The following is a 27,695-nucleotide window of genomic DNA, read 5'->3' on the forward strand; positions in this document are numbered from 1 at the left end:
ACCAACCTCGACCTTCGACATCGAGGCAGGCAGAGATAGAAGATGAAATGCCTGCCCTAATGGAAACAGACGACGATGAGATGACACCCCAGTGTCCCACCACCCCAACCCCCAGGCCACGGACAGATACCGATTCGCGGAGAATGCAGCAGTAGCCAGGAGGCACACAGCACATCTTTAAGAAAAAAGCCGAAATAAACATGCTAATTAATTACACCCTGGGTGGCACCTAATTAATTAGCATGTTTATTTCGGCTTTTTTCTTAAAGATGTGCTGTGTGCCTCCCAGCTACCGCTGTACCCCTGCATGCTTCGCAGTAATGTATTGGGTCGCTGCCCGGAGGGTGGGGGCCACTGCACCACCCCAATCTCCGACGACTCAGCGTAACACACCATCATCAGTGTGCTCAATGTCTTCACGGTTCCCGTGATACTACACTGTACATACAATATTTCTACTTTATATAGGCTGTGTATTTTTACGTGTTATTTGGTATGATTTGGCGGCTTCATAGCTTAAAGCTTACTGGAGAGCGTTTGCGCCGTGTTTTTGCCAAGAGCGCTCGCGTGAGATTTTCGCTACGGAGAACAGTTCAGGCAATGATTGTGGAAAAGTATTTCTACTTTATATAGGCTGTGTACTTATCATATCATTCCTGCTTTTACTATATGTTACTGTTACTTTAGGTTTTATGTGTTACTTGGCATGATTTGGTGGGTTATTTTTGGGTCTGCGAACGCTCACAAAATTTTCCTATATAAATAAATGGTAATTGCTTCTTCACTTTACGACATTCTGGCTTACGAACCGTTTCATAGGAACGCTCTACCTTCGGATGGCGGGGGAAATCTGTATCATTCCTGAGTTTTACTTTCTTTGAGGAAAGGCGTACATCCTGTTTTGTGTTTTCCCCCCAGCTGGGGTACTCACCTTGCAAAAAACAGTAAACCCAGCTTGCTTTCATTACAGTGGCAAACCCATAAATTGCTTTTATCCTATTTGCAAACAGGAATACTGCACTTAACAACTTTCACAGCAGTAAAACCAATATTAAACAATCTTCCTGAGGTTTCACTTTGCTTGCACAGACAATGCAATGCTGGAATTATAAGCTACATACTAAATGGTCAAGTCATTCCAGAATATCTCAAGGAACTGCAACTCAGGCAACAACTGGGATCTTGAAAGGGTGGGCAAAAGTGGGATAATACTTGGTCTGGCTGCCCATTACTCTGATGTAACCGATTCCCAGAACTTGAGGGTCCGTTCGTTCAGGCAGACCTCAAAAAATGTCTGAAAATGTAATTTTGATGTAGAACAAGAAAGTTTTCACCAAATTAAATATACAAATTGGTTAGCTCACAGCCGTGCAATAGGATGGGAGGTTTATTGCTAGCTTTCAATTTTTGCAAAGTCACCAAATTGTGTGGCACGTCTATTTATTTACTGAGATACAACATAGGTCCTTCCAGCCCAATGAACCATGTCACCCAGCAATTCCACCATATTTAACCCCAGTCAAATTACAGGACAATTTACAATGACCAATTAATCTTACCCACAAAACTTTGGACTATGGGAGGAAACTGGAGCACCTGGAAACCTACGCAGTAACAGGGAGAACGTGTGAACTCCTTACTGATGGTGGAGTTGAACTCTGGAGCCCACAAGTTGTAATGATGGTGGCTGATTCTTCATTCGAAGATCAAGAGGGAAGATCTTCCCGCCTGCGCTGTATAGGTTTATACTGATGATTGGTGCACACGGACTGATACAACGCTTTAGGCCGGGGTACGACCCACAACGAGCTACGACAACTGCAAGGCTGTAGGTTAAGTATTGATGTTTTCTTTCTCCTTGACAGACTGCCTGGCAAGGCTAATGAGTCCCATCTACCCGGGTTTGGAATTGGAGTTGTCCTTCTCGTTAGATTCTGGACGAGTTCCTGAGGATTGGAGGGTGGCTAATGTAACTCCACTTTTTAAAAAAGGAGGGAGAGAGAAACCGGGGAATTATAGACTGGTTAGCCTAACGTCGGTGGTAGGGAAACTGCTGGAGTCAGTTATCAAAGATGTGATAACAGCACATTTGGAAAGCGGTGAAATGATCGGACAAAGTCAGCATGGATTTGTGAGAGGAAAATCATGTCTGACGAATCTCATAGAATTTTTTGAGGATGTAACTAGTAGAGTGGATAGGGGAGAACTAGTGGATGTGGTATATTTGGATTTTCAAAAGGCTTTTGACAAGGTCCCACACAGGAGATTAGTGTGCAAACTTAAAGCACACGGTATTGGGGGTAAGGTATTGCTGTGGGTGGAGAATTGGTTAGCAGACAGGAAGCAAAGAGTGGGAATAAACGGGACCTTTTCAGAATGGCAGGCGGTGACTAGTGGGGTACCGCAAGGCTCAGTGCTGGGACCCCAGTTGTTTACAATATATATTAATGACTTGGATGAGGGAATTAAATGCAGCATCTCCAAGTTTGCGGATGACACGAAGCTGGGTGGCAGTGTTAGCTGTGAGGAGGATGCTAAGAGGATGCAGGGTGACTTGGATAGGTTGGGTGAGTGGGCAAATTCATGGCAGATGCAATTTAATGTGGATAAATGTGAAGTTATCCACTTTGGTGGCAAAAATAGGAAAACAGATTATTATCTGAATGGTGGCCGATTAGGAAAAGGGGAGGTGCAACGAGACCTGGGTGTCATTATACACCAGTCATTGAAAGTGGGCATGCAGGTACAGCAGGCGGTGAAAAAGGCGAATGGTATGCTGGCATTTATAGCGAGAGGATTCGAGTACAGGAGCAGGGAGGTACTACTGCAGTTGTACAAGGCCTTGGTGAGACCACACCTGGAGTATTGTGTGCAGTTTTGGTCCCCTAATCTGAGGAAAGACATCTTTGCCATAGAGGGAGTACAAAGAAGGTTCACCAGATTGATTCCTGGGATGGCAGGACTTTCATATGAAGAAAGACTGGATGAACTGGGCTTGTACTCGTTGGAATTTAGAAGATTGAGGGGGGGATCTGATTGAAACGTATAAGATCCTGAAGGGATTGGACAGGCTAGATGCAGGAAGATTGTTCCCGATGTTGGGGAAGTCCAAAACGAGGGGCCACAGTTTGAGGATAGAGGGGAAGCCTTTTAGGACCGAGATTAGGAAAAACTTCTTCACACAGAGAGTGGTGAATCTGTGGAATTCTCTGCCACAGGAAACAGTTGAGGCCAGTTCATTGGCTATATTTAAGAGGGAGTTAGATATGGCCCTTGTGGCCACGGGGGTCAGGGGGTATGGAGGGAAGGCTGGGGCGGGGTTCTGAGTTGGATGATCGGCCATGATCATAATAAATGGCGGGGCAGGCTCGAAGGGCCGAATGGCCTACTCCTGCACCTATTTTCTATGTTTCTATGTTTCTCCTTGGCTGGCTGCCAGCCTAGGCTGATGAGCCCAGACTACTCGCCCAGTTATACTGCTGGCCACTCAGCCGTGCCATGACATAGACTGAATAAGAACAGGAACGCCACGTGAAGGTGTTGCTATAGGCACAGCAGTGTAGGAGAGGCCATATACATGCGACCACCTGCATGGCAAGCCAAACAGTGGTCCTGTGGTGATCACTACACCTGGAAAGGAGAGGCTATGGGAGACGTTGCGCTAACTGCTACACTACTGTGGCACCATATGGAGTTATCCTATTCATAGCAAGATAAAGAAATATCAATAGAAAGAGAATTAGATGTTTGACAGTTTAAAGTTAAATATTTCATATTTCTCATACTGAAGTGTGTGGTGCTCTTATGGACTATTTTAGCAGAGGAAAACATCAAGTCTGTTGCCATACTGGAAGTTGGAACACATACTTCTTTAGAGTCTTCAACATTCTCAAAGTAGACAAATGCAAATCCTCTTGATCTTCCTGTTCGCTGGTCATAAACCACATTGATCCCTGCGAGAGGTCCATATCGAGAAAACACTTCACGTAGTTCCCGGTCAGTGGTGTACAGGCTCAGGCCAAACACTCCCAGACAATTATTAGGATTTGGGTTGGTCTAAATAAGAAATCAAAACAGCAGCTCAATAATATTTCACTTTTTTTGCATCAAAAGGAAATATTGACAATTTATTGAAATATACATTTCCTTCCCAGTATTACAGAAAACTGAATCTTGGTCAGAGATATTCAGCTATACCTGTCATTTACACAATCATCATATAAAGAAGCCCCACTGGTTCCACAACTGTATCATTTCACAGATCAGTTTGGTTCTGGATGCCAGTCAGATGGCCAAACCACAGAAGTCAATATATGTTGATCATGTGGTTAAAGCTTATCATCTTAATGCTTCATATTATTCCAACATATCCTCCAGTTAAGTTCACCAAATCAGTAGAGAATTTTTATTTAACTGGGGGCAACTTCTGTAAATGGATTTATGGATTCTGAGTGAAGAAAAAATTGAGTTGAATGGTCACCACTTCTGAGCCACTCTTCACCCCACATCGACATGATACCCTTGCCCTGTTCCAAGTCACATGGCTCCCAACACACTGTGGAGAACTATAGATGATAAAGGCCTTTCAAACAACAAAGGATGACTTTGCTTTCAGATCAAAAAATTGCACACATTTTCAGCAATGGGATAAGCATAAATACAAGATTAAAAATGTAATTTACAAAGATACAGATGAATTAAGAACAATCAGCATGGAATTAGGGTTGTGCCTCACTAATTGATTTTTAGTTTTTAAAAGGGTTAATGAGGGCAGTGTCAAAATAGAATTCAAGTTTTTAAAACTTTAACCTCCAACCATTTGAATTCCAATTCCCATTCCAACATGTCAGGCCATGGCCTCCCTCTTGTGCTAAGATGAGGCCACACTCAGGGTGAATGAGTAACACTTGCTATTACATCTGGATAGCCTCCAACCTGATGGCATGAATATCCATCTCTCCTTTCGGTAAAACCTCCCCCCCACCTTCTATTCCCCACTCTGGGATCAGACATCTCAACTGCCCATCACCTCCCCGTGTGCACTCTCCTCTCCTATCAGATTCCTTCCTCTCCAGCCCTCATCTTTTTCACCCACCTGGTTTCACCTATCACCTTCCAGCTAACCTCCTTCCTTTCCCCACAACTTTCTATTCTGGCATCTGCCCTCTTCCTTTCCAGTCCTGATGAAGGGCCTTGGCCCGAAACGTCAACTGTTTATTCATTTCCATAGATGCTGCCTGACCTGTTGAGTTCCTCCAGCATTTTTTGTGTGTGCTGCTTTAAGTTTTCCAAAGGTCCATGTGTTAGGCTGATGACAAAATAAAGGCTGCAGAGTATAAGGAATGTGACAAATAGTTTTATAACCACCTCATTGTCTCAGAACTCTGAACCTCACGTTATATTGTGTCCTAGGTTTGGACAATTGTAAATACATGGCAGGTTACTGGCTAACCTGGACTGCTGACAGCACTCTCAAAACATCGACTGTTTATCCCATGAATGCTGCCTGACCTGCTGAGCTCCTCCAGCATTTTGTGTGTTAATATGGAGAGGAACTAGGTCCAATCATGTCCCTAATATTGGAATCAGGTTTGAATGCAAACTAACAAATCAAAACATATAAGGTGACTAGCAGCAGTGACAAATCTCAGCTAAGTTGATAGGGAGATGTTAAATTAGCAGACTCTAAAAGAAAAGCTATTCTACTCATAGTAGCTAGGAAATGATGTGTAGTGTGTGACCAGTTTAACTGCCAAAAGGAAGCAAAAACAGAAATCCAGACAGTCTGGAACATGTACCCAACCATGTTACCGTAGATCACCTACATCAGTTTAGCCACTATAATTGATGAAAGATGCTCAAATTGTTGAAATATGTTGCTTCCTGCTACCTTTTCACTGACTGTAGTCTGTCATCGGACCATGACAATGAAGTGCCAAGTACCTTTTGTTTAGAGGAAAGAGGTGGTATAAAGCTGCTAGATTTGGATTACAAATTTTAGTTAATTCAATACAATTTTCAATGAAATCTTATGAACTCAACTTTCTTTGCTCAATACACTCAAATTACATCATTCAGATCAGTTGGCACAGAATTTAAAATATTCTGCAGCATATTGTTACTGTAGTTTGATAGAATATTAGCAACAGAAGACCAAATTTCTTGGCATATTGATTTATAAAAAATAGTCACACCATCATAAAAAGACAAATGATACTGACCCTGCTTCCAATGTGACGTCGCCTGCTGGATATGGGAGAATGGCTGCTGCTTCTTCTACGCCTGTAGACAGGTGAGTAAGATCGGCTCCTGGATCTTCTCCTATATGACCTAGTGTGAGATCTCGATCGTGAATAATACTTTGAGCGACGGCGATGACGACGGGAACGTGACCTTTGGAGACAGGAATGTAACTGATGAACACTTCAATTAGAGAAGACAAATATTCCTGACTGTGATTTTGAAAAGCACTCTACATCAAAACTACATTTTCACGTGTCACTACTGTGATTATGTTTCAATAGACCTTCATTATGGGCAGGGTGGAGGATTTGAAAGGTGCTCCTTCCCTCCTCTAGCCTGCAGGTCATCCTTGGGCAAGGTGTAGCACCTGCTTAGCCCCCCCTCCCCACGCCCAACATCAGTGTCACATGAAGCCATGGGAGCAGCTGGTGGATGGTCATATGAGTAGCTGAGTTCTGGTTATGCGACTGCTGACGCCAGGCAATCTCTGAAGAGTATTGATAATGGCTGGGGGGTCACCTGTCTTGTAAAGACGCTGCCCAGAAGGCAATGAAATCACAAGAACAATCACAGTCATGAAAGACCATGCTTGCCCACGTAATACAACACGGCACACAACAGTAATGATGAGTCCTTCATTGGCTACTTAAGTGCAGTAGGACATTGAGATTCTGAAAGGTTTGAAAAAATAATTTTGAGAAGTTTGATAGAGTAATATTCAAATTAAAACATTTTCATGTTCAGCCTAAGCTTACAAAACCCTTTAAAGAGAAAAACTGCATTGAAATCTTGAGAATAACTGACTGAATAAATGTACATAAGCTGCACAATCATGGACAAGTTTAGTAAGTAGAATTCCTCACCATCAGGAGACAAGGTAAACTACAAGACCATGAGACCACAAAATACAAGAGCAGAATTAGGCCATTTGGCCCATCAAGTCTTTTCTGCCATTTCGCCATGGCTGATCCAATTTTCCTCTCAGCTCCAGTCTCCTGCCTTTGCCCCGTATCCCTTCATGCCCTGACCAATCAAGAATCTATCAATCTCTGCCTTAAGTATACATACAGACTTGGCTTCCACAGCCGACTATGGCAGAGAATTTCAGATTCACCATCTTCTGGCTAAAACAAAAAATCATCTTCTGGCTAAAACAAAAAATCATCATCTCCATTCTAAAAGGACGTCCCTCTATTCTGAGGCTGTCCCCTCTGGTCTTACTGCCACCATAGGAAACATCTTCTCCACATCCACTCTATCGAGGCCTTTCACCATTTGATAGATTTCAATTAGGTCACCCGTTCTTCTGAATTCCAGTGAATACAGACCCAAAACCATCAAATGCTCTTCATATGACAGGCTGTTTGACCCTGGAATCATTTTCGGGAACCTCCTTTGAGCCCTCTCCAGTTTCAGCACATCCTTTCCGAGATAAGGGGCCCAAACCTGCTCACAATACTCCAAGTGAGGCCTCACCAGTGCTTTATAAGGTCTCAACATTACATCTTTGTTTTTACATACAAGTTCTCTTGCAATGAATGCTAACATCTCATTCGCCTTCCTCACCACAGATTCAACCTGCAAACTAACCATTAGGAAATCTTACACAAGGACTCCCAAATCCCCTTGCACCTCTGATTTTTATATTTTCTCCCCATTTAAAAAAAGTCAGCCCTTTCATTTCTTCTACTAAAGTGCATGACTAGACACTTCCCGACACTGTTTTCCATCTGCCACTTCTTTGCCCATTCTCCTTATCTGTCCAAGTCCTTCTGTAGCCCAGTTCCTCAAAACTACCTGTTCCTCTACCCATCCTTGTATCATCTGCAACCTTTGCAAGAAAGCTATCAATTCCATCATCCAAATCATTGACATACAATGTAAAACAAATCGGTCCGAACACAGACCACTGTGGAACACTAGTCACTGGCAGTCAACTAGAAAAGGCTATCTTTACTCCCATTCTATGCCTCCTGACAATCAGCCAATGCATTATCCGTGCTAGAATCTTTCTTGTAAATACCATGGGCTTGTAGCAGCCTCATGTGTGGCACCTTGTCAAAGGCCTTCTGAAAATCCAAAGTACACAACATCAACCAATTCTTCTTTGTCTATCCTGCTTATTTCTTCAAAGAATTCTAACAGATTTGTCAGGCAAGATTTTCCTTAAGGAAAGCATGCTGACTGCAGAATATTTTATCATGTGCCTCCAAGCACCCTGAGAACTCATTCTTGATAATCGACTTCAGCACCTTCCTAGCCACTGAGATCAGACTAACTGGCTTATAGTTTCCTTTCTTCTGCCTCTCTCCCTTCTTGAGGAGAGTGACATTTGTAGTTTTGCAGTCTTCCAGAACCATTCCAGAATCTAGTAATTCTTGAAAGATCATTACTAATGTCTCCACAATCTCTTCAGCTACCTCTTTCAGTAAATTGCATTTTAAAGAGAAGCTGACTAAGCATCAAGGATGTACCGATGGAATTAGGTGGATAGAGGCTTTAGTAGAGCAGTTAAGTGTTGCCGAGGACTATTCAGTAGATCACAAGGACTGTTTCAGTTCACATATTAAAAGTTATTCTATTTGATTTCCTAAGTCATAGACAATTATACAAAGCCGTTTTTTTTTTATTCAAAAGAAATAGTTAGTCTATCTACAAGCAGTTATAAATGAAAGATGACAACCTGGTAAAGCAATGCTTCATTTAATTTTGAGGTTGGACTAGAGCCATTCCAGAGATTGGAGAGCTAATGCCCACTGGATCTGGCTGTGAAATAACTGACTACTAACGAAATTACAATTACGACATTAACAAGTATTTGAAAAGTGAACATGGGTGGGAGGGGGGGAAATAGTGATTCTTGAAGTAATATTCAGAGAACGCTCAGCTTTTGTTTTGCATTTAGTGTCAACAAAAAACCTAAATTCCATAAATGAACTGAAATTGTTCATTTTTACAGCAGTAAGCTCCTTTATCACCTCCTCAAAAAATTTGATCAAGTTTGTAAAGCATGACCCTGCACGAAGCCCTACTGTCTCTATTCCTCAATATCCTCTTCAACAGCTCTTATTATCGACCAGGCTCACTGTCTTATTAATTACCTGGATTATCCCCATTTCCTTTCTTGAACAACATTTCTTGCACATTTGTCATGCTCCAGTCCTCACCCGTTGCTAGTGAGAAAACAAAGATCTTTGTCAAAGTCCTAGGAATCTCTGGCTTGTTCTTTTAATCAATATTCTGGGATTATGTGCCATCAAGCACTGGAGACTAATCACCTTAATGTTTTTCCGGAAGACTAGCACTACCTCTTCAATCTGAATGTCCCAGCAGATTAGCATGCTTTACTCTGCCTTCACTATCTTCCGAATCCTTCTCCTTGGTAAATACTGACACTTGTGGACTCCAGGCACAAATTCCCTCCTTTATACTCGAGTGGGCCTACCCTCTCCTGAGTTATCCTTTAAGTATAGAATGCCTTGGGATTGGCCTTGATCCTGCTCGCCAAGAACATTTCATGGCTCCTTTTTGGCCTTCCTAATCGCCTATCTTTATATCGTGTAAGAGCCCAGTCTGATTTTAGCTTCCCAAGACTTACATATACTTCCTTTCTCTTCCCCAGATATTTTAGGACCCCTCAGGTCATTCATAATTCCCTTAGTTTACCATCCTTGCTAGAAACTGCTGATCCTGAACTCTGATCAGCTGGTCAAATTGGACTTATCCAACAGCAGCTGCTCCAAACCGATGCCACTTAGATCCTACATATCCTGTCATAATTTTCCCTCCTCCATAAGATCTGATTCTATCCTTACAAGGCAAATAACCTACCTCTATTACATGGATGTCTTGCATTCTTGAGCCCTCGTTCTTCTAAATCTTGAGTAAAGGTCCCAACTATATATATTCTTTGCATTATTTTCCTTTGTGCCCGTAACCCTTTCAAAATATGAAAATCTAAAATTGTTTGTATTAACCCAGGTTCTAAGTTTTTAATCCAACTGTCTTGTCTTTCAATTATGTTCTTCTGGAAACTGACCCAGTCCTCTGAACCTGCATTTTTTTTTGTTTTGAAAAAGCATCAACATTGGTACTTTGCAAATGATGTTTCTGTACATCAGATTCCTCTGCTCTAGAAGCAGTTTTCAAGGAGTCTGCTGCTTCCTATAAGATGTGCAATCTACATTTATCTACACACTGATTCAGCAAGTAATTAAACAAGTGTTGTTTGAAAAACTCTTTGAAATTTCATTTCCAATTTCCAAGGTCAAGTAATTCACTTCAACAGCGAGAACATTTGTCACATCACATATTCTGGCAGAACACAATTTCACACCTTTTGGTAGTTTGGGTAAATGTCAAATCGCTTCCTACTTTGTTTTGCCCTCATTTTGATATTCATTTCAACAGAAGTGGTGATTTCAATATTTAAGAGGAAACTTGGATGAGTCCATGGATGGGAGGGGTATGGACAGTGATGGGATGAAGCAGATTAATAATTTAGCATGGACTAGATGGGTTAAAGGACCCGTTACTGTAGTGCAGTGCTCTACAATTTCGTTACTAACCTGCCTTCTCAAATCATAATGCAGTATGTAGCACAAAGATCTTTTAGTACTTCAAATACATTATGTAGTTAAAAAGAATGGTTTTAATATTATAAATGGACACTGATTTATTTAGAGATACAGCACAGAACAGACCCTTCCGATCCAACTGCCCAGCAACCCATCCCCTATTTACCACTAACCTCATCACAGGACAATTTACAATGACCAATAAACTTACTAAGCAGTACATCTTTGGACTGTGGGATGAAAACAACACAGCCACGGGTAGAACACACAAACTCCTTATAGACAGTGTCTGAATTAAATTCCAATATCCGAATGTTCTGAACTGTAATAGCGTCATGGCAACCGCTACACTACCATGGCCCCCAAAAGGAAATGAAACAAGGGCAAAGGGAATTAAAGAACTTGCACATCCCATAAGACTGCAAACTCCACAGAATTATAACTGTAAAAAACATAAGCACACATTAGCTCTCCTGCAATATTTCTACTCACCGTGACTTGGAACATGATCGAGATCGTGAGAACGATGTCCGAGATCGTGATAAGTTTGATGCCCTTGACAATGAACGGGAAGCAGATCGGCTTTTCGACTTGTTCAGTTTAGCTGGTGTCCTACTCCGTGATCTCGATGTCGGCCTCCCATCCTAGTACATCAGGACATTTTATTACCAAGCAAGTAGTGAGATGAGACTGCAGTAACAACCTAACCAGGCAAAATGCCTTGTTCTCAACTATAGCACTTTATTTCACCTCAACCATTTCCCTAATATAGAAAACCCCATTAACCTAGCCAGAATATTAAATAGTCCCTGATATCATTTGTCCAATTTTTTTTGTAATAATAGGTCTGATTATAAAGCTTAGCATGCAATTTATACTAGAACTGAAGCATACAGACACAAATAGACTATATACATTACTTGGCCTAGGTATCTTTCCTCCAGACACCTTCTTTTAAATTTACTTCACTCGTTTTTACTTTTTCTTTTCTTCATTCTTCATTTTTCAGTTTTCTTACACCGAGAATTCTTCACCTTCCAAACCACTTAATGCCTTACACCATGCATGCTCTTCTATCTGACCATTCTTCGCTCTCATTTCAGCTTCAAATTTATTTGACTGATCTGTAATACTTGTGTGTATAGTCATTATCTTGATTATCTTCCATTATTCCACCTTCTTCATGTACATTAACCTTAATGGAAAAAGAATATTCAGCATGATGAGGTATATGGGATCAGATTAAAACTTGTTGTAAATCTTAATTTCCCATTAAAATTTATTCACCCATTTAAGAAATTTTGAAATGTCTACTGGACCAGGGACAAGCCAATTATCCTTGTTTTATAAAAAATCAGACAGTATTCCAGTTACTCTAAGGTTTGAGATGGCAAAATCAAGCGCTACAGTGAAATACTTTAATAAAATATTACTTGGTAAAGGCTTTGCTTTAAAAAAAAATGCACCGCTACCAAAATTTTGCCCTTATGGATGATCCTAATGAAATTATTTCTGCATGAATTCTAATACCCAATAGCAATTTATTAGACAGGGAAAGACACTTAAATGATGATACGATCCTTCACTCGTTATATATTTTAAAAGTTCAGTGTCAGAAAGTCAGGTTAACAGTTTTACTCTCACTGATTTAAAGGATCTTCATAAAGTTACTTTCATCACTTAATTCTGATGATTAATATGAAGATTGTAATTCCATTTCACCTGAGTCATATTTGACTGGATGTGTTATTGGATTCTGTGATAAAATCCTGTGACTTCATTTTTTGATGAACAGAAAAATCAATCACAAAAAGGAACAAATGAATTGCCTCATTTCCCTTGCAATATAAAACAGGCAGGGTGGAGGACTATGATTAACAGCAATGTTCTTTAGCTTAACATTATAGTACAAGTTGAGGACTCATCTTTACAGAATATTTGACTTTACTGTAGTCACATAATTCTTGATCTTGCAGCAATTCCTCATAACACTAAGGTTCAATTTTGATTTATTTTATTTAGAGCTCTTTCCGGCCCAAGAAGCCACACTGCCCAGCAACCTACCTATTTAACCCTAGCTTAAACACAGGAAAATTTACAGTGACCAATTAACCTACTAACCAGTACATCTTTGGATTGTGGGAGGAATCCAGAGCACCCAGAGCAATCCCACAGTCACAGGGAGAACATACAAACTTTCTTACAGAAAATAAAACATGACCAAGCACTATTAATAATACACGGCTTGTGTGACACTATTACAGCTTGGGACATTGGAGTTTGGAGTTCAATCCTGGCTTCTTCTATAAGGAGCCTCTGCACATCCTCCCGTGGAATGCATGAGTTTTCTCTGGGTGCTCCGGCTCTCTCCCATGGCCCAAAGACCTACCGGGTAGGTTAACTGGTCATTGCAAATTGTCCCATGAGTAGGTTGGGGTTAAATTGGGGTCAATGGGGGTTGCTGGGCAGTATGGCTCGAAGGGCTGAAAGGGCCTTTTCACCAGATCTGCAATAAAATTTAAAAAATATTATGAAAGCAATTCTGAATTAATTAGTTGGGAGAAAAAGGCTTCACCAAAAATATACACCTGGTAGAGAAATGCTCCAACAATTATTTTAAATCCATGTTCAGAATGGAATCCATGATCAGACTGAATTAAACAAAACAGCCATTACTAATAAAACTTAATAGGTTTGACTAAATAAATAATAACTCATCAGGATGGTAATTACCATACCTCTTGGCATACAGGTAAGGTATTTTTGCATTTCTTAATTGACCTATCTAAACCCATACCATCTTTTATTCGTAAAGTTGCCAGTTGGCTAAATGAATACATGTGGGATACTGCACAGGATTGGAAAAAGCTGCAGAAAGTTGTAATCTCTGCCAGCTACATCATGGGCATGAGCTCTTCCCACATCAAGGATACTTTCAAGAGGCACAGCCTCAATAATTAAGCATCTACTATAAAGGACCCCATCACTTGGGACATGCCCTCTTATTTTTACCAACAGGAAGGAGGTACAGGAACCTGAAGGCACACTCAGCAATTCAGAAACAACTTCTTCCCCTGTGCCACCAGATTTCTGATTGGACATTGAACCAGAGAACATTATTTCATTATTTTATTTTGCTTTTTTGTACTACTTATTTAATTAATTAACCTTATTGTAATAGTCTTTTTATTATGTCTGGGGAGTACTGCTGTCGCAAACAAATTTCACAACAAACGCCAGTGGTAATAAATCTGACTCTGAGGTTAAATGTAAAGGTGATGTCACACCAGAAGGACTAAATTCTAAAAATACCACTGATCACTCATGATAGAAAGTCCTTTACAAAACAAGGGCTGCTAAGTTAGAGCTTCAGCAATGAAGTTCAATTTTACTTGATCCCTACCCCACTGTCTGCCTATTTATGCATTATTGTATCTCCAAAATCAAATTGATTTTCTGAAGAGTCATTACAGAAGTTAGGTCTATGGACCGTCTCATTTAGTTACAAGCAGATAAATGCATTTAGCCAAATAGATTTTCAGACTCAAGGTGATATTTAACTTGACCAGCTCCCGCCACAAGTACCAATGAAATTGTTCATCTAGAGCGGGGGTTTCTAGCCCTTTTTTATCCCATGGATCCCAGGTTGGGAACCCCTCAGCTAGAGCGAATTACAGAATGCTCTAAAGAAGAGGGTTCATCATCGCTGAGGAAGCCAATGACATCATCTTAGAGCAGCGGTTCCCAACCAGGGTCCACAGACTCCATGTTTAATGGTATTAGTCCATGGAATAAATAAAGATTGGGAGCCCCATTCCTAGAGGAAAAGGTAATATATACCAGCTGATAAGCATCAATTCAAAAAATATATTACAATGCCAACTTTCTAATAACTTATGGCAGTCTTGGACATTAGCTTTATAATCAGCAAGCAGTTAACATGTTAGTGTAATAAAGAACTGCCTTTAACCTCACTTACTAAATACATACATGGAGTGATTTTAAATTTAATGATCAAGTATAAAGTCTAACTTCTATCATAAGTGACAAGAAATTATATAAAGCAATCAGAACATTGGTAGAATGCATTTCAAAACGATAATTTGGTGATTTAACATCTAGGGTAGCAAATACCAGATTGTTCCGTCAAAAATACGGAGTTTATTTTAGGAAGATTTTCTTTGAAGATTTCCCACCATTAGAGAACATATCAGTGTATCTCAACATTATATAAATTCTTAATATTCAATGTGGGCTTCAGAAAATTGGTATCAACAGTTAGATTATCTCTTGGAAACTTGTATTCTCTGAAACAAAATGCCAGAAAAACTCGGCAAGTCGCACGGCATTTGTGAAAAGAGAAAAAGAGTTAATACTTCAGGTTTAAAACTGTCAAAACTGGAAAACTTTGCACTTGGATGCTTCTTGACCTGCTGCATGCTTCCATTTTCTTCACAGTTGCAGCATCCAACATTTTCTGCAGTGTCATACAGCACTGAAACAGGACCTTCAGCCTACTGTGCCTGTACTAAGCATCAAACACACATTTCCATTAATCCAATACTAATTCCATTTTATTTTCCAACCACCCCCTTGACAACCCTCAGATTCTACTTAATTTTACAACAGCTAATCAATCTACTAACCCGCACTTTGGCACATCAAAAGAATCTAGAACACCTGGATAAAGCCCCACACACACAAAATATGCAAACTCCACACAGACACCACCTTAGGTCAGGATCAAACCCAGATCGCTGGAGCAGAGGCAGCAGCAGCTCTTCCAATTCCACTGTACTGATACTTTTTGATTGTTTCAATTATTCAACCCAGAAGTAAAATCTAAAATAATATGCCTGTATTAAATTGAATACATAAGAAAATCCAGGGGCTTTGAAATTATCTGTACCAAAGCAAGGTGATTATTTTAACTGGTCCAGTTTTCATTGTTTATTTTCCAGTACCTCACATCAGCCTTTGTGGAAATGACTACTACATTTTAGTGAAATACATGAGGTTATTAACTTGAGGATAATGGTAATCTGTGATGATTAATACATTTCAATCAATTTCACTTAAAAAGTTAGAATCATGTTAAAATATTTATGTAAGCCATGTTTAAAATAGTTCTGAAAGTAATGAATAGCATTTCAATTAAATCTCATTTTCAGATGGTCAATCTTTAAAAAGAATGTACTTTGAACATTGACAACTCAGAAGTACAAGGCATACAGATGAATCTTGATGTCCTGATTTATGAAACACAAAGTTAATATACAGGGACAAGCAGTAATTACGAAGACAAAAAAAAACATTGTACTCTGATCTTCTTTCCTATAAAGCCCAAAGTCTTGCTGTAGCTGTACAGATATTGGCAAGGCCAGACCTGGAACAATGGGAGAAGTTCTGGTTTGCAGACTCAAAAGATATACTTACCATGTGCAGCTTCACCAGATTGGACAAGTCTCAGGAATCAATGAAGAGACAAGATTGGTCTATATTAACCAGGATTTAGACAAGAGGTCTCATTCAAATATACAAAATTCTGAGAGGGGCTGATAGGATACTTGCTGTTTCCTTTGGCTGTAGGGTCAAGCAGTCTCTGCAGAAGGGGTCACTTCATCATTTATAACCAAGGAGTAATTTCCTTACTCAGCAGTAAAAAAAATCTTCCCGCTGAACAGGTATGGGAGGTAGATGAGCCATAACTGGATTCAAAAGAAAGACTTGAAGAAAGCTCATTTTTACCACACACACCACTCCATCTAATCATTAAGCATCTAAGCAGGAGTTGCCAACCTTTTTTATGCCATGGACCTCTACCATTAACCAAGGAGTCTGTGGACCCCAGGTTGGGAACCCCTGATCTAAAGAATGGGCAATAGGCAATAAACCTGGGATTCTAGTACTTCCAAGAAGAAAATGTCAGAACACCTTACCCAACAAAATGGTGGATTTCAGTTAATTGGGCCATCGGTTAATCAGGGCAGCCACTTATTTGAGACAGCTCTTAAAGAACAAAAACTAATCGAGAAAATAGCTGGGATTCCCTTCATTTATTTAGGACACCAGGCCGCTTAATTAGACAGGAGATCGTTGCCGGTTTCTAACAAGCATCAGTCACATGTGGCCGCTAAACACTACACCTTGCTTAGAGTGACCAGCTTTTAAATAGCCTCAGTTGCACGTGTCTGTGTTCAAAAAGCAGTGATTTTTGTCACTGAGATGAGAAATAAGCAGCAGGACAATTCAGAACTGTTTTGCTCACTGTGGCTTCAAGTGTTCAGGCTTGGAGATGCTAGAAATGGCCAGGAGTGAAAATAAAACTATTTCACTACTTCAACAAGTTAGAAACTACAAAGAGTTTGAACATATCAACAATGATCTTGAAGGTTACAATGAAAATGGAGATTTGGAGGATACAATTATATGAAGGCAATCATATTAGGAGTCTGCTGCTAATTTTGTTCATTTACAATCAAAAGAACACAGTAGTACACCGTGCATTCCTCTGTCAATAACTATTAGAAACTACATTTTTAGTATGTAGTAGTATTGCTAGTGTTCTAATTTATTCTGCAAACAGGAATTCTGCAGATGCTGGAAATTCAAGCAACACACATCAAAGTTGCTGGTGAATGCAGCAGGCCAAGCAGCATCTGTAGGAAGAGGTGCAGTCGACGTTTCAGGCCAAGACCCTTCGTCAGGACTAACTGAAGGAAGAGTGAGTAAGGGATTTGAAAGTTGGAGGGGGAGGGGGAGATCCAAAATGATAGGAGAAGACAGGAGGGGGAGGGATGGAGCCAAGAGCTGGACAGGTGATAGGCAAAAGGGGATACGAGAGGATCATGGGACAGGAGGTCCGGGAAGAAAGACGGCGGGGGGGGGGGACCCAGAGGATGGGTAAGAGGTATATTCAGAGGGACAGAGGGAGAAAAAGGAGAGTGAGAGAAAGAATGTGTGCATAAAAATGAGTAATAGATGGGGTACGAGGGGGAGGTGGGGCCTTAGCGGAAGTTAGAGAAGTCGATGTTCATGCCATCAGGTTGGAGGCTACCCAGACGGAATATAAGGTGTTGTTCCTCCAACCTGAGTGTGGCTTCATCTTTACAGTAGAGGAGGCCGTGGATAGACATGTCAGAATGGGAATGGGATGTGGAATTAAAATGTGTGGCCACTGGGAGATCCTGCTTTCTCTGGCGGACAGAGCGTAGATGTTCAGCAAAGCGGTCTCCCAGTCTGCGTCGGGTCTCGCCAATATATAAAAGGCCACATCGGGAGCACCGGACGCAGTACATCACCCCAGTCGACTCACAGGTGAAGTGATGCCTCACCTGGAAGGACTGTTTGGGGCCCTGAATGGTGGTAAGGGAGGAAGTGTAAGGGCATGTGTAGCACTTGTTCTGCTTACACGGATAAGTGCCAGGAGGGAGATCAGTGGGGAGGGATGGGGGGGACGAATGGACAAGGGAGTTGTGTAGGGAGCAATCCCTGCGGAATGCAGAGAGATGGGGGGAGGGAAAGATGTGCTTAGTGGTGGGATCCCACTGGAGGTGGCGGAAGTTACGGAGAATAATATGGTGGACCCGGAGGCTGGTGGGGTGGTAGGTGAGGACCAGGGGAACCCTATTCCTAGTGGGGTGGCGGGAGGATGGAGTGAGAGCAGATGTACGTGAAATGGGGGAGATGCATTTAAGAGCAGAGTTGATAGTGGAGGAAGGGAAGCCCCTTTCTTTAAAAAAGGAAGACATCTCCCTCGTCCTAGAATGAAAAGCCTCATCCTGAGAGCAGATGCGGCGGAGACGGAGGAATTGCGAGAAGGGGATGGGGTTTTTGCAAGAGACAGGGTGAGAAGAGGAATAGTCCAGATAGCTGTGAGAGTCAGTAGGCTTATAGTAGACATCAGTGGATAAGCTGTCTCCAGAGATAGAGACAGAAAGATCTAGAAAGGGGAGGGAGGTGTCGGAAATGGACCAGGTAAACTTGAGGGCAGGGTGAAAGTTGGAGGCAAAGTTAATAAAGTCAACAAGTTCTGCATGTGTGCAGGAAGCAGCGCCAATGCAGTCATCGATGTAGCGAAGGAAAAGTGGGGGACAGATACCAGAATAGGCACGGAACGTAGATTGTTCCACAAACCCAACAAAAAGGCAGGCATAGCTAGGACCCATACAGGTGCCCATGGCTACACCTTTAGTTTGGAGGAAGTGGGAGGAGCCAAAGGAGAAATTATTAAGAGTAAGGACTAATTCCGCTAGACGGAGCAGAGTGGTGGTAGAGGGGAACTGATTAGGTCTGGAATCCAAAAAGAAGTGGAGAGCTTTGAGATCTTCCTGATGGGGGATGGAAGTATATAAGGACTGGACATCCATGGTGAAAATAAAGCGGTGGGGGCCAGGGAACTTAAAATCATCGAGAAGTTTAAGAGCGTGAGAAGTGTCACGAACATAGGTCGGAAGGGATTGAACAAGGGGCGATAAAACAGTGTCGAGGTATGCAGAAATGAGTTCAGTGGGGCAGGAGCAAGCTGAGACAATAGGTCGGCCAGGACAGGCAGGTTTGTGGATCTTAGGTAGGAGGCAGAAACGGGAAGTGCGGGGTGTGGGAACTATAAGGTTGGTAGCAGTGGATGGGAGATCCCCTGAGCGGATAAAGTCGGTGATGGTGTGGGAGACAATGGCCTGGTGCTCCTTAGTGGGGTCACGATTGAGGGGTAAATAAGAGGAGGTATCCGCGAGTTGTCGCTGTGCCTCGGCAAGGTAGAGGTCAGTACGCCAGACTACAACAGCACCCCCCTTATCGGCGGGTTTAATAAGAAGGTTAGGATTAATTTGTTCTGCATTTCATTTCAATACATAATCTGTTACTCAGTTAAATAATTTGTCTTTTTTGTATACCTTTTTAACCATTTCCATGAAACTTCAGCTAATTAGAGCAGCCACTTATTTGAACCAAAATGTACTAGTTCCAATGTTTCCCAATTAATCAGAATCCATTGCATCTTCAAATATAATTCCACATGGACAAGATGTAAAGCTGAACTTTTAAAAAGAAAATGTATTTCATTTTCAGATGGCGAGAAGTTGTCAATTTATGCTTAGGCAACAACTGCTTTAAACCTGGCTTCCCAATCCTTTACTTAGTTAACCCAGTTCTGAGCTAAACAGGCAAAATAGTTTAATCCAACATCTTTGCTCTCCTTACCAATCCTAGATTGAGTTCTATAATTAGCTTCTAGGTTAGACTGGGGGGTGCCAGTAGAATTAGAGGGGTTCTCAATCTTCATTTATGAAATAACCAATCTACAAATGCACAGCTATATTTGATGAACCAAGTCATTATAGAATAATTTCTACAGCCTGAATAGCAAATCAGCCTATCTTGCTTACAAAGGAGCATTTGGACAGGATAAGTGTGCGATTTAACGTAGCATTTTCCTTATTTTTGGGCAACCCTTAGTGCTTCACAGCCAAATAAATACTTTAAACAACAAGTCACTATTGATGACTATTACCAACCTTCATGTGAATCTATACTAATCCCACTTGCCTGTATTAATTTCACATCCGTCTCTACCTTGTTCATTCCTATAGCTTCCAAATGCCTCTTACAACATTGCTGCTTCCACCGCTTCTGGCACTCTATTCCAGATACCAACCACTGCGAGAAAAAGTGACACCTCAGATCTCTATAAACCTTCCTCTCAGCTTAAATCTGTGCCCTCTAGTTTTATACCCCCCTCATCATGGGAACACACACTTACAACCTACCATACCAGTGCCTCTCATGATTTTATTTGTTACCTCTCAGCCTACTTTGCTCTAGGAGAAACAATCCATTGAATCTCTGCTTACAACTCAAGCCCCCCAATCCTGGCAACATCCTTGTGAATCTTTTCTGCACCCCCTTTAGATTAATCACATTTTTCCTGTGGTATAGCACCAAAACTGCACACAATATTCCAAGTACAGCCCAGATAATGTTTTATACAAAATGCAACATGGCATTCCAATTCTTGACTTCAGCCAAAGTCAAACCTTCTTCGGCACTGTCTACCTGTGCTGCCACTTAATGGAACTATGTACCATTGTCAATACTTTTGAATTCCTTATCTAAGAAAGGATGCACCGGCATTGGGGAAATTCCAGAGGTTCACAAGATCCCAGAAATGAAAGGTTTAATAAATGAGGAACGTTTGATTGCTCTGGGCTTGTACCCGCTGGATTTTAGAAGAATGGGGGGGGGGGAAGAGGATTTCACCTCAGTGAAACCTCAAACCTCACAGAGGATTGGACCCATGTTTGGCTGGTCTCTCTCTCTCTCCATTCACTCCATACTGCTGAAAGAGGGTGCTGGAATCTTGGGTAAGGTTTCATCGATGCGGTTTGTCGATTAGAGTCTGTAGTTCATGTTATGATGTGTTCTTGGTTTTTGGGTATTCCTTTTTTCACTTTTGATCAGGGCGGACTGCTTCTGTAACCTGCAGTCAATGAATGACACAGCGCTAAATTGAACTGACCTAAACAGTTTTAATGACTTTGTGGTTTGATGTTGAAATTGTATTTCGCTCGTTTTTTGCTGTTGCTCGATTTGTTCTTTTTTTCCACGTTGGGTGTTTGATGTTTTCTTTGAACAGGTTCCATGGTGTTTCTTTGTTTCGTGGCTGTCTGTGAGAAGACAAATCTCAGAATTGTATACTGCATACATGCTTTGATAATAAATGTACTTTGAATTTTGAATGTCGAAAGGCCTAGATACAGTGGATGTGGCAAGAATGTTCCCTATAGTGGGGGATTCTAAGACCAGAGAGCACTGCTTCTGAATACAAGTATATCTTTAGAAATCAGATGAGGAAGAATGTCTTTATCCAGAGGATGGTGAGTCTGTGGAATTCATTGCCATGGATGGTTGTGGAGGCCAAATCACTGGGTATATTTAAAGCTAAAGTTGATAGGCTCTTGATTAGACAGGGCACCAAAGGCCACAGGGAGAAGGCATAAGAATGGGGTTGACAAGGAAAATAAATCAGCCATGATGGACTGATGGAGCACTCAAAGGGCTGAATGGCCTCATTCTGCTCCTATATCTTATTGTCTTATGAAGCTGGACCCCCAAGATCTCTATTCAACACCTCCAAGATCCTGCCTTTCACTAGGTACAGCCCTGGTTTAACTTCTAAATTCCATCTGCCATTGGTCAGGTTTTCAGTTGATTAATATCCTGTTCTAACTTTAGACAACCTTTACCACCCATCATCTGTAATGATGGGAAACACTGGTAGTCAATCTGTGAACATGACCCCACAATCAATTGCTGACAATTTCTTTTTTAGTGACTTTAGGTGAAAGACATAACAGCAAAGACAATAACTTCACTTCTGAAAGTCACAATATTAAGACAGAAACTGCCTCGGCACTAATTTTGCACAAGTTTCAAGAAGGTCTTGGAAACAATCCTGATGAAGGGTCTCGGCCCAAAATGTCAACCCTTTATTCCTGTCTGACCTGCTGAGTTCCTCCAGCACTTTGCGTGTTATTTGAAACAGTCTTCTGACTTGGCCGAGAGTGGTGTGACTGAATTAAGGGCAATAGGATACAGAAATCTGATCAGAAAGGGATAGTACATGTTTAAAGTAAATGATAACATACGTTATATCTAAAGGAGACAAAGGGAGCTGTAACACAAGATTTCAACTTGCATTTTTAATGTACTTATGCAGTAAAAAGAACAAAGTATTTCACAGGAATATATACAGATAAAATCTTACAGTGACAAAGATATTAAGACAGAAGACAAAAATTGGTAAAACAATTTTAGAGAATGCCAATAACCGGTAGATAGTCAGAGAAAGAAAACTTTTGGCATATAAATGAAAGTATTGAGTACAGGAGATGGGATGTAATGCTGAAGTCATACGAGACATTGGTGAGGCCTAATTTGGAATATTGTTTGCGGTTTTAGTCACTGATCTAGAGGAAAGATGTAAATGAGGTTGAAAGAGTACATAGAAAATTTATACAGATGTTGCCGGGCCTGGAGGACCTGAGTTTAAGGAAAGATTGAAAAGGTTATGACTATTATTTGGAACGTAGAAGGTTGAAGAGAGACTTGATAGAGGTATACAAGATTATAAGGGGTTTAGATAGGGTAAATGCAAACATGCTTTTTCCATTGAGGTAGGGCGAGAGTACAACTAGAGGTCATGGGTTAAGGGCAAAAGGTGAAATGTTTAAGGGGAACATGCCAGGAAACCTCTTCACTCAGTGTGGAACGAGCTGCCAGTGCAAGTGCGCATGCGAGCTTGATTCCAACGTTTAAGAGAAGTTTAGATTGGAACATGGATGGCAGCGGTATGGAGGGCTATGATCCAGGTACAGGTCGATGGGACTAGGCAGATAAATGATTCAGCGTTAACAGGGCCTGTTTCTGTGCTATAATTTTCTATGACTCCATAATAAGAGAAAGTTAGAGAGATAAAAAGAGGAAATTCCAAAGCCTATATAAGCCACAAGCAAGCATGGAGTCAAAATTGGGAGACAGATAAAGCTCACAGTAATCAAGATCTAGAGGTGCCACACCTGAAACTAAGTGCAAGAACTTTAAAACCAAGGCACTGCTTGACAATAAGCAAGTATAGGTCGGCAAGTGCAGGGATGGATGAATAAACAAGACAGTAGGCTAGGACAAAAACAGCAGACTATTGTATCAGTTTACAGAAAAAAGAACGATGGAACGCAGCCATGAATTAATAGGAATAGGCAACTCCCAAGGAAATTCAAAGACATGGTAGATAGTTTCAGAAGATCAGAATTGTATACAAACTCAAAGTGGAAACAGATGATATAAATGTGAACTCAAATTTGGTGGAAAGATAACATTGAAACTACAAGCAGCCTGGTTCCAGGGAGAGCGATGGGAATTTATTGATACAAAGGAACTAAACTGTGGCTTCTATCTTCCCAATGGGAGGAAATTTCTATTCAACCCACACCAGATGCTTGATACTTACAGCGAAGTATCAAAAAGCTGTCAGTAGCTTTCTTCCAAACTTTTTAAATGGACACTAGTTATCATTTTGCAAGTAGATGCAAGGTGCATAATATTCTTGTTGGTATCTTAGCAGTAGGAAATATCTGTCATATTGAAATAACAATGGAATATTTTGCCTAGTTTATGAACCACTGGACAAATTTTAATTCCCTCACTCCCACACCCAAGCGAAAGATTAGTTGATCTCTTGAAGAATCAATACTTTGATTCTGGATATAAACAGCTTACAAAACCACAGCTCCAGCTATTCCATCAACGAAAATTTGGCTGCGCAATTCCTCACACAACTCAACAACTTAAATTGCGAAAAGGAAGCATGAGTCATTCCTGCAATCACTAACAAAGTGTTTTTTTTAAAATGAGATACAGCGCAGAACAGGCTGTCCAAGACACGCTGCCCAGCAAACCCCCACCCTCCAATTTAACCCTGGCCTAATCACAGGACAACTTTACAATTCTACAAACCGGTGGACCGTGGGAAGAAACCAGAGCACCCGGAGGAAACCTATGCAGTCACAAAGAAAACATACAAAAACTCCTTATAGGCAGCAGGAAATGAACCTGGGTCGCCTGTAAAGCACGCTACTGGTGGATTGATAAAATCTTTCTAATAATCCAGATTAAAAAATAACAGTGTTGGGGCCTTTTAACATTGGATACCACCTCACCTACTGAGTGATGGGTTAATTTTACTTCTCTGTTCACTTTCCTTTAATTTTTTTCCCCACATATGAGCCAACTAATACCCAGCCCCCAATCTATCACCTGCCTACACTAGCAATTTTCCAGTAAAAATTTCCCTAACAATTGACTAGTCTTCGCAATAAAGCATTTAGAACAGGGGTTCCCAATCTTTTCTATGCCATGAACCAATACCATTAAGATAAATGTGAGGTGCTGCACCATGGCAAATACAAGGAGACGGTACACCGTTGAGGGCAAAATCCTTAACAGTGTTGCTGAGCAGAGATCTTGGGGGGTGGGGGGTCCAAGTTCACAGCTCCTTGAAAGTGGCTACACAAGTTGATTGGGTGGTTAAGGCAGCTTATGGGATCCTTGCTTTTATTAGTCAAGGCATTGAGTTGAAAAGTCAGGAGGTACATTACAACTTTATAAAACTCTGGTTCGGCCACATCCGGAGTATTGCAAACAGTTCTGGTCACCCCACTATAGGAAGGATGTTGTGGCTTTGAAGAAGGTGGAGAAGAGAGTTACCAGGATGCTGCCTGGTTTAAAGGGCATGTGCTGTCATAACAAGCTGGACAAACTTGGGTTGCTTTCTTTGGAGGCTGAAGGGAGATATGATAAGGTTATAATGATAAAGTTGTTAAGTTTTCCACAAAAGACGTCCCCTGACTTTTCACACCTTCTGGTTTTGACAAAAGGCGGTTGCTGATGGAGCTCAAGACAGGATATTCCTTCATCAATTAAAATTTAAATTTCAGTGGAGTCTTTTATCTAAGTTATTAAGCTTTGCTCTATTTGAGTAGCTGGGATGTCTATTGAACTTATTGTTCTTTTGCATCAACCTGAGTGTTCTTTTGTATCGGTGGCCTTATAACTTGTAGCAATTCTGACATCAGGCAGTGAACTTGTTGAACCACCGAAGAGATGAGAACGCTTCTCCCCTGATGTCGGGACCAAGTTCACTCACCAGCTGAGATAGAAGAAATAAACTGGTGAAAAGATAGGTAACAATCTTTTTGTGCTGTAGTTATTTGATCCAGCAAATTTACGTTTACAATAAGATTATGAGAGGCATAGATAGAGTGGACAGAGAGTATCTGTTTCCCAGGGTAGAAACGTCTAATACCAGAGGGCATGCATTGAAGGTGAGAGGGGGTAGGTTCAAGGGGGATGTGAGGGGTAAGTTTTTTTTAAACTGAGTTGTGCATGCCTGGAATGTGCTGCCTGGTACTGTGTTAGGCAATTCATTAGAGATCTTTAAGAGACATTTGGATAGGCATATGGATGTGAGGAAGATGGAGGGATATGGGCAAGGTGTAGGAGGTGGGATTAGTGTTTGGGTGTTTTTTTTACTTTTTAAACTGGCTCAGCACAACGTTGTGGGCCGAATGGCCTGTTCCTGTGCTGTACTCTATGTTCTCAGGGGTCCGTGGACCCCAGGTTGGGAACCCCTGATTTCGGACAAGATACAGAAGAAAGCTAGAGGAAGTCATTCAGTTAGAGAACATACTGACAAGACCAAAGATCTCAATCAAGCAAGGACTCCGCAGCTACAAGACAAAGACCTTATTAACAAAACTCAATCTTGTTCTGCCAAATTCTTTTGCAAAACGCACAGAAAGGGCAGTGGCTAAATACCCTTGTTTAAAATCCGCATAGCTCACAATGAGCCATGAGGTACACAAAACTTGAACAACCACTCCAATTGAGACCAACAAACAAATGCCAATGAGTAACACTCGGGACCTTTCGCACCAAAAACGTTTCCCTCATCTATCCACCTAAAATGAATGGCATTTGTCAAGCTTTGCCCATGAAAGAGATTTTGTTTTCAAATACACTGAAGTATATACGTTTGTATTTCCATTGTCACCTCCACTTTTTCTTTTAAAATGCATGAAATGCTGAAAAAATATCTAATGCTTAACTATTTTTTAATTCTATTTGCATATGACCTGCGACTATTACAAGCAATCTCCAGCAAATAATAAACTAGTTTTGAAGTGCAAAACAGATTCTCGCTATACATTGGCAATTCTAATGCTGAGCTGCAACGAAATTTATATTATCCAAAAACAGTCTATTGCAAAAGACCGCTCTTTAAAAAAATGTGAAACAAATGCAAATGCTAGCGGGTGAAATGAAATTTTAAGACACTATGCAAAGATGGCTGCCCGTAATAAACAAACCTACCGTTTAACTTTTACCAGAGGCTACAAACAAAACATTTGCGGGGAAGGGACTGGGCAAAGCTTTATTTACATATTTGAAAAATGGATTACTAAACAAATCCAAATCAAGGGAACACGAGGGAAGTAGTATTTGTTCACGCTTCTGGGTTGCCCCTATCAACCCATGCTCTCCCTGGCACTAATCAGATGGAGCAAATGAAGTATTTATTGATTCCCAAGGAATAAGTAAAAGCCAGAAGTTGTCAGGCCCCGGTGCCTCTGCGACCCTCAGGTTCCTCTGTGCGGAATTTCTACTCACCTTTTCCTCGTCAGTCAAGTCCTCCGTGTCACTCATTTTAACAAAATAAAACAAACACAACGGAAATCAAAAACGGGATTAAATAAAATATTGACTTTTAAATATATATGTGCAACGGAAATAAAATTAAACTTTAACGCACAACTCCCCGCAGCCGACAGCTGACAAAATGGCGCCCTAACAACCGGGGTCCCTTTTATACGTTTTGTCAACCGCTCCTGCTAGTAGCAGTGACGAGAGGCAACGACGCCGATTGACGTGAGCGGTGACCAATGGGCTTTTGGAATTCTCTCAACGTCTCCCTGTGATCCCGTCCCTATTTGGAAGAGGGAGGACTTACCTCAGTGTCAAGTTAGGGAGACCGGTAGGAATCCCGAATGTTCTGATTTCAATGACAAGAGTGGTAACTTCAGGTCAAAACATCCAATTAGGAGGATGTTGTTGGCAGCTGTAAAGGAAACGGATTATCTCATGGAATTTGAAGGAAAATTAGATAAACAATGAGTATGAAAGCAAAAACACGAGATCCTGCAGATGCCGAAAATCCAGAGCAACACACACACAAAATGCTGGAGGAGCTCAGCAGGTCGGCAGGAAAGCACTGAAGCTTATGTTGTGGAGATGAGATGTAAAAGGATTGTTTTAAGCATG

General features: G+C 41.1%; 1 protein-coding gene across 1 annotated transcript in view; it reads right to left on the reverse strand.

The window, feature by feature from the left end:
- Positions 1-27,202, reverse strand: part of LOC134340610 (transformer-2 protein homolog alpha-like) — a 34,736-nt gene extending 7,534 nt beyond the window's left edge. Inside the window, exons 1-4 of the mRNA XM_063038052.1 lie at positions 27,045-27,202; positions 11,313-11,464; positions 6,222-6,393; positions 3,868-4,056 (exon numbers count right to left, since the gene is read on the reverse strand). Coding sequence (XP_062894122.1) covers positions 3,868-4,056; positions 6,222-6,393; positions 11,313-11,464; positions 27,045-27,080 — 549 coding nt within the window. The 5' untranslated portion in view covers positions 27,081-27,202. The remainder of the gene's footprint in view (positions 1-3,867; positions 4,057-6,221; positions 6,394-11,312; positions 11,465-27,044) is intronic.
- Positions 27,203-27,695: the final 493 nt, after the last annotated feature.

The sequence above is a fragment of the Mobula hypostoma genome, chromosome X1 (assembly GCF_963921235.1).
Source record: "Mobula hypostoma chromosome X1, sMobHyp1.1, whole genome shotgun sequence".
In the NCBI taxonomy this organism is placed as follows: Eukaryota; Metazoa; Chordata; class Chondrichthyes; order Myliobatiformes; family Myliobatidae; genus Mobula; species Mobula hypostoma.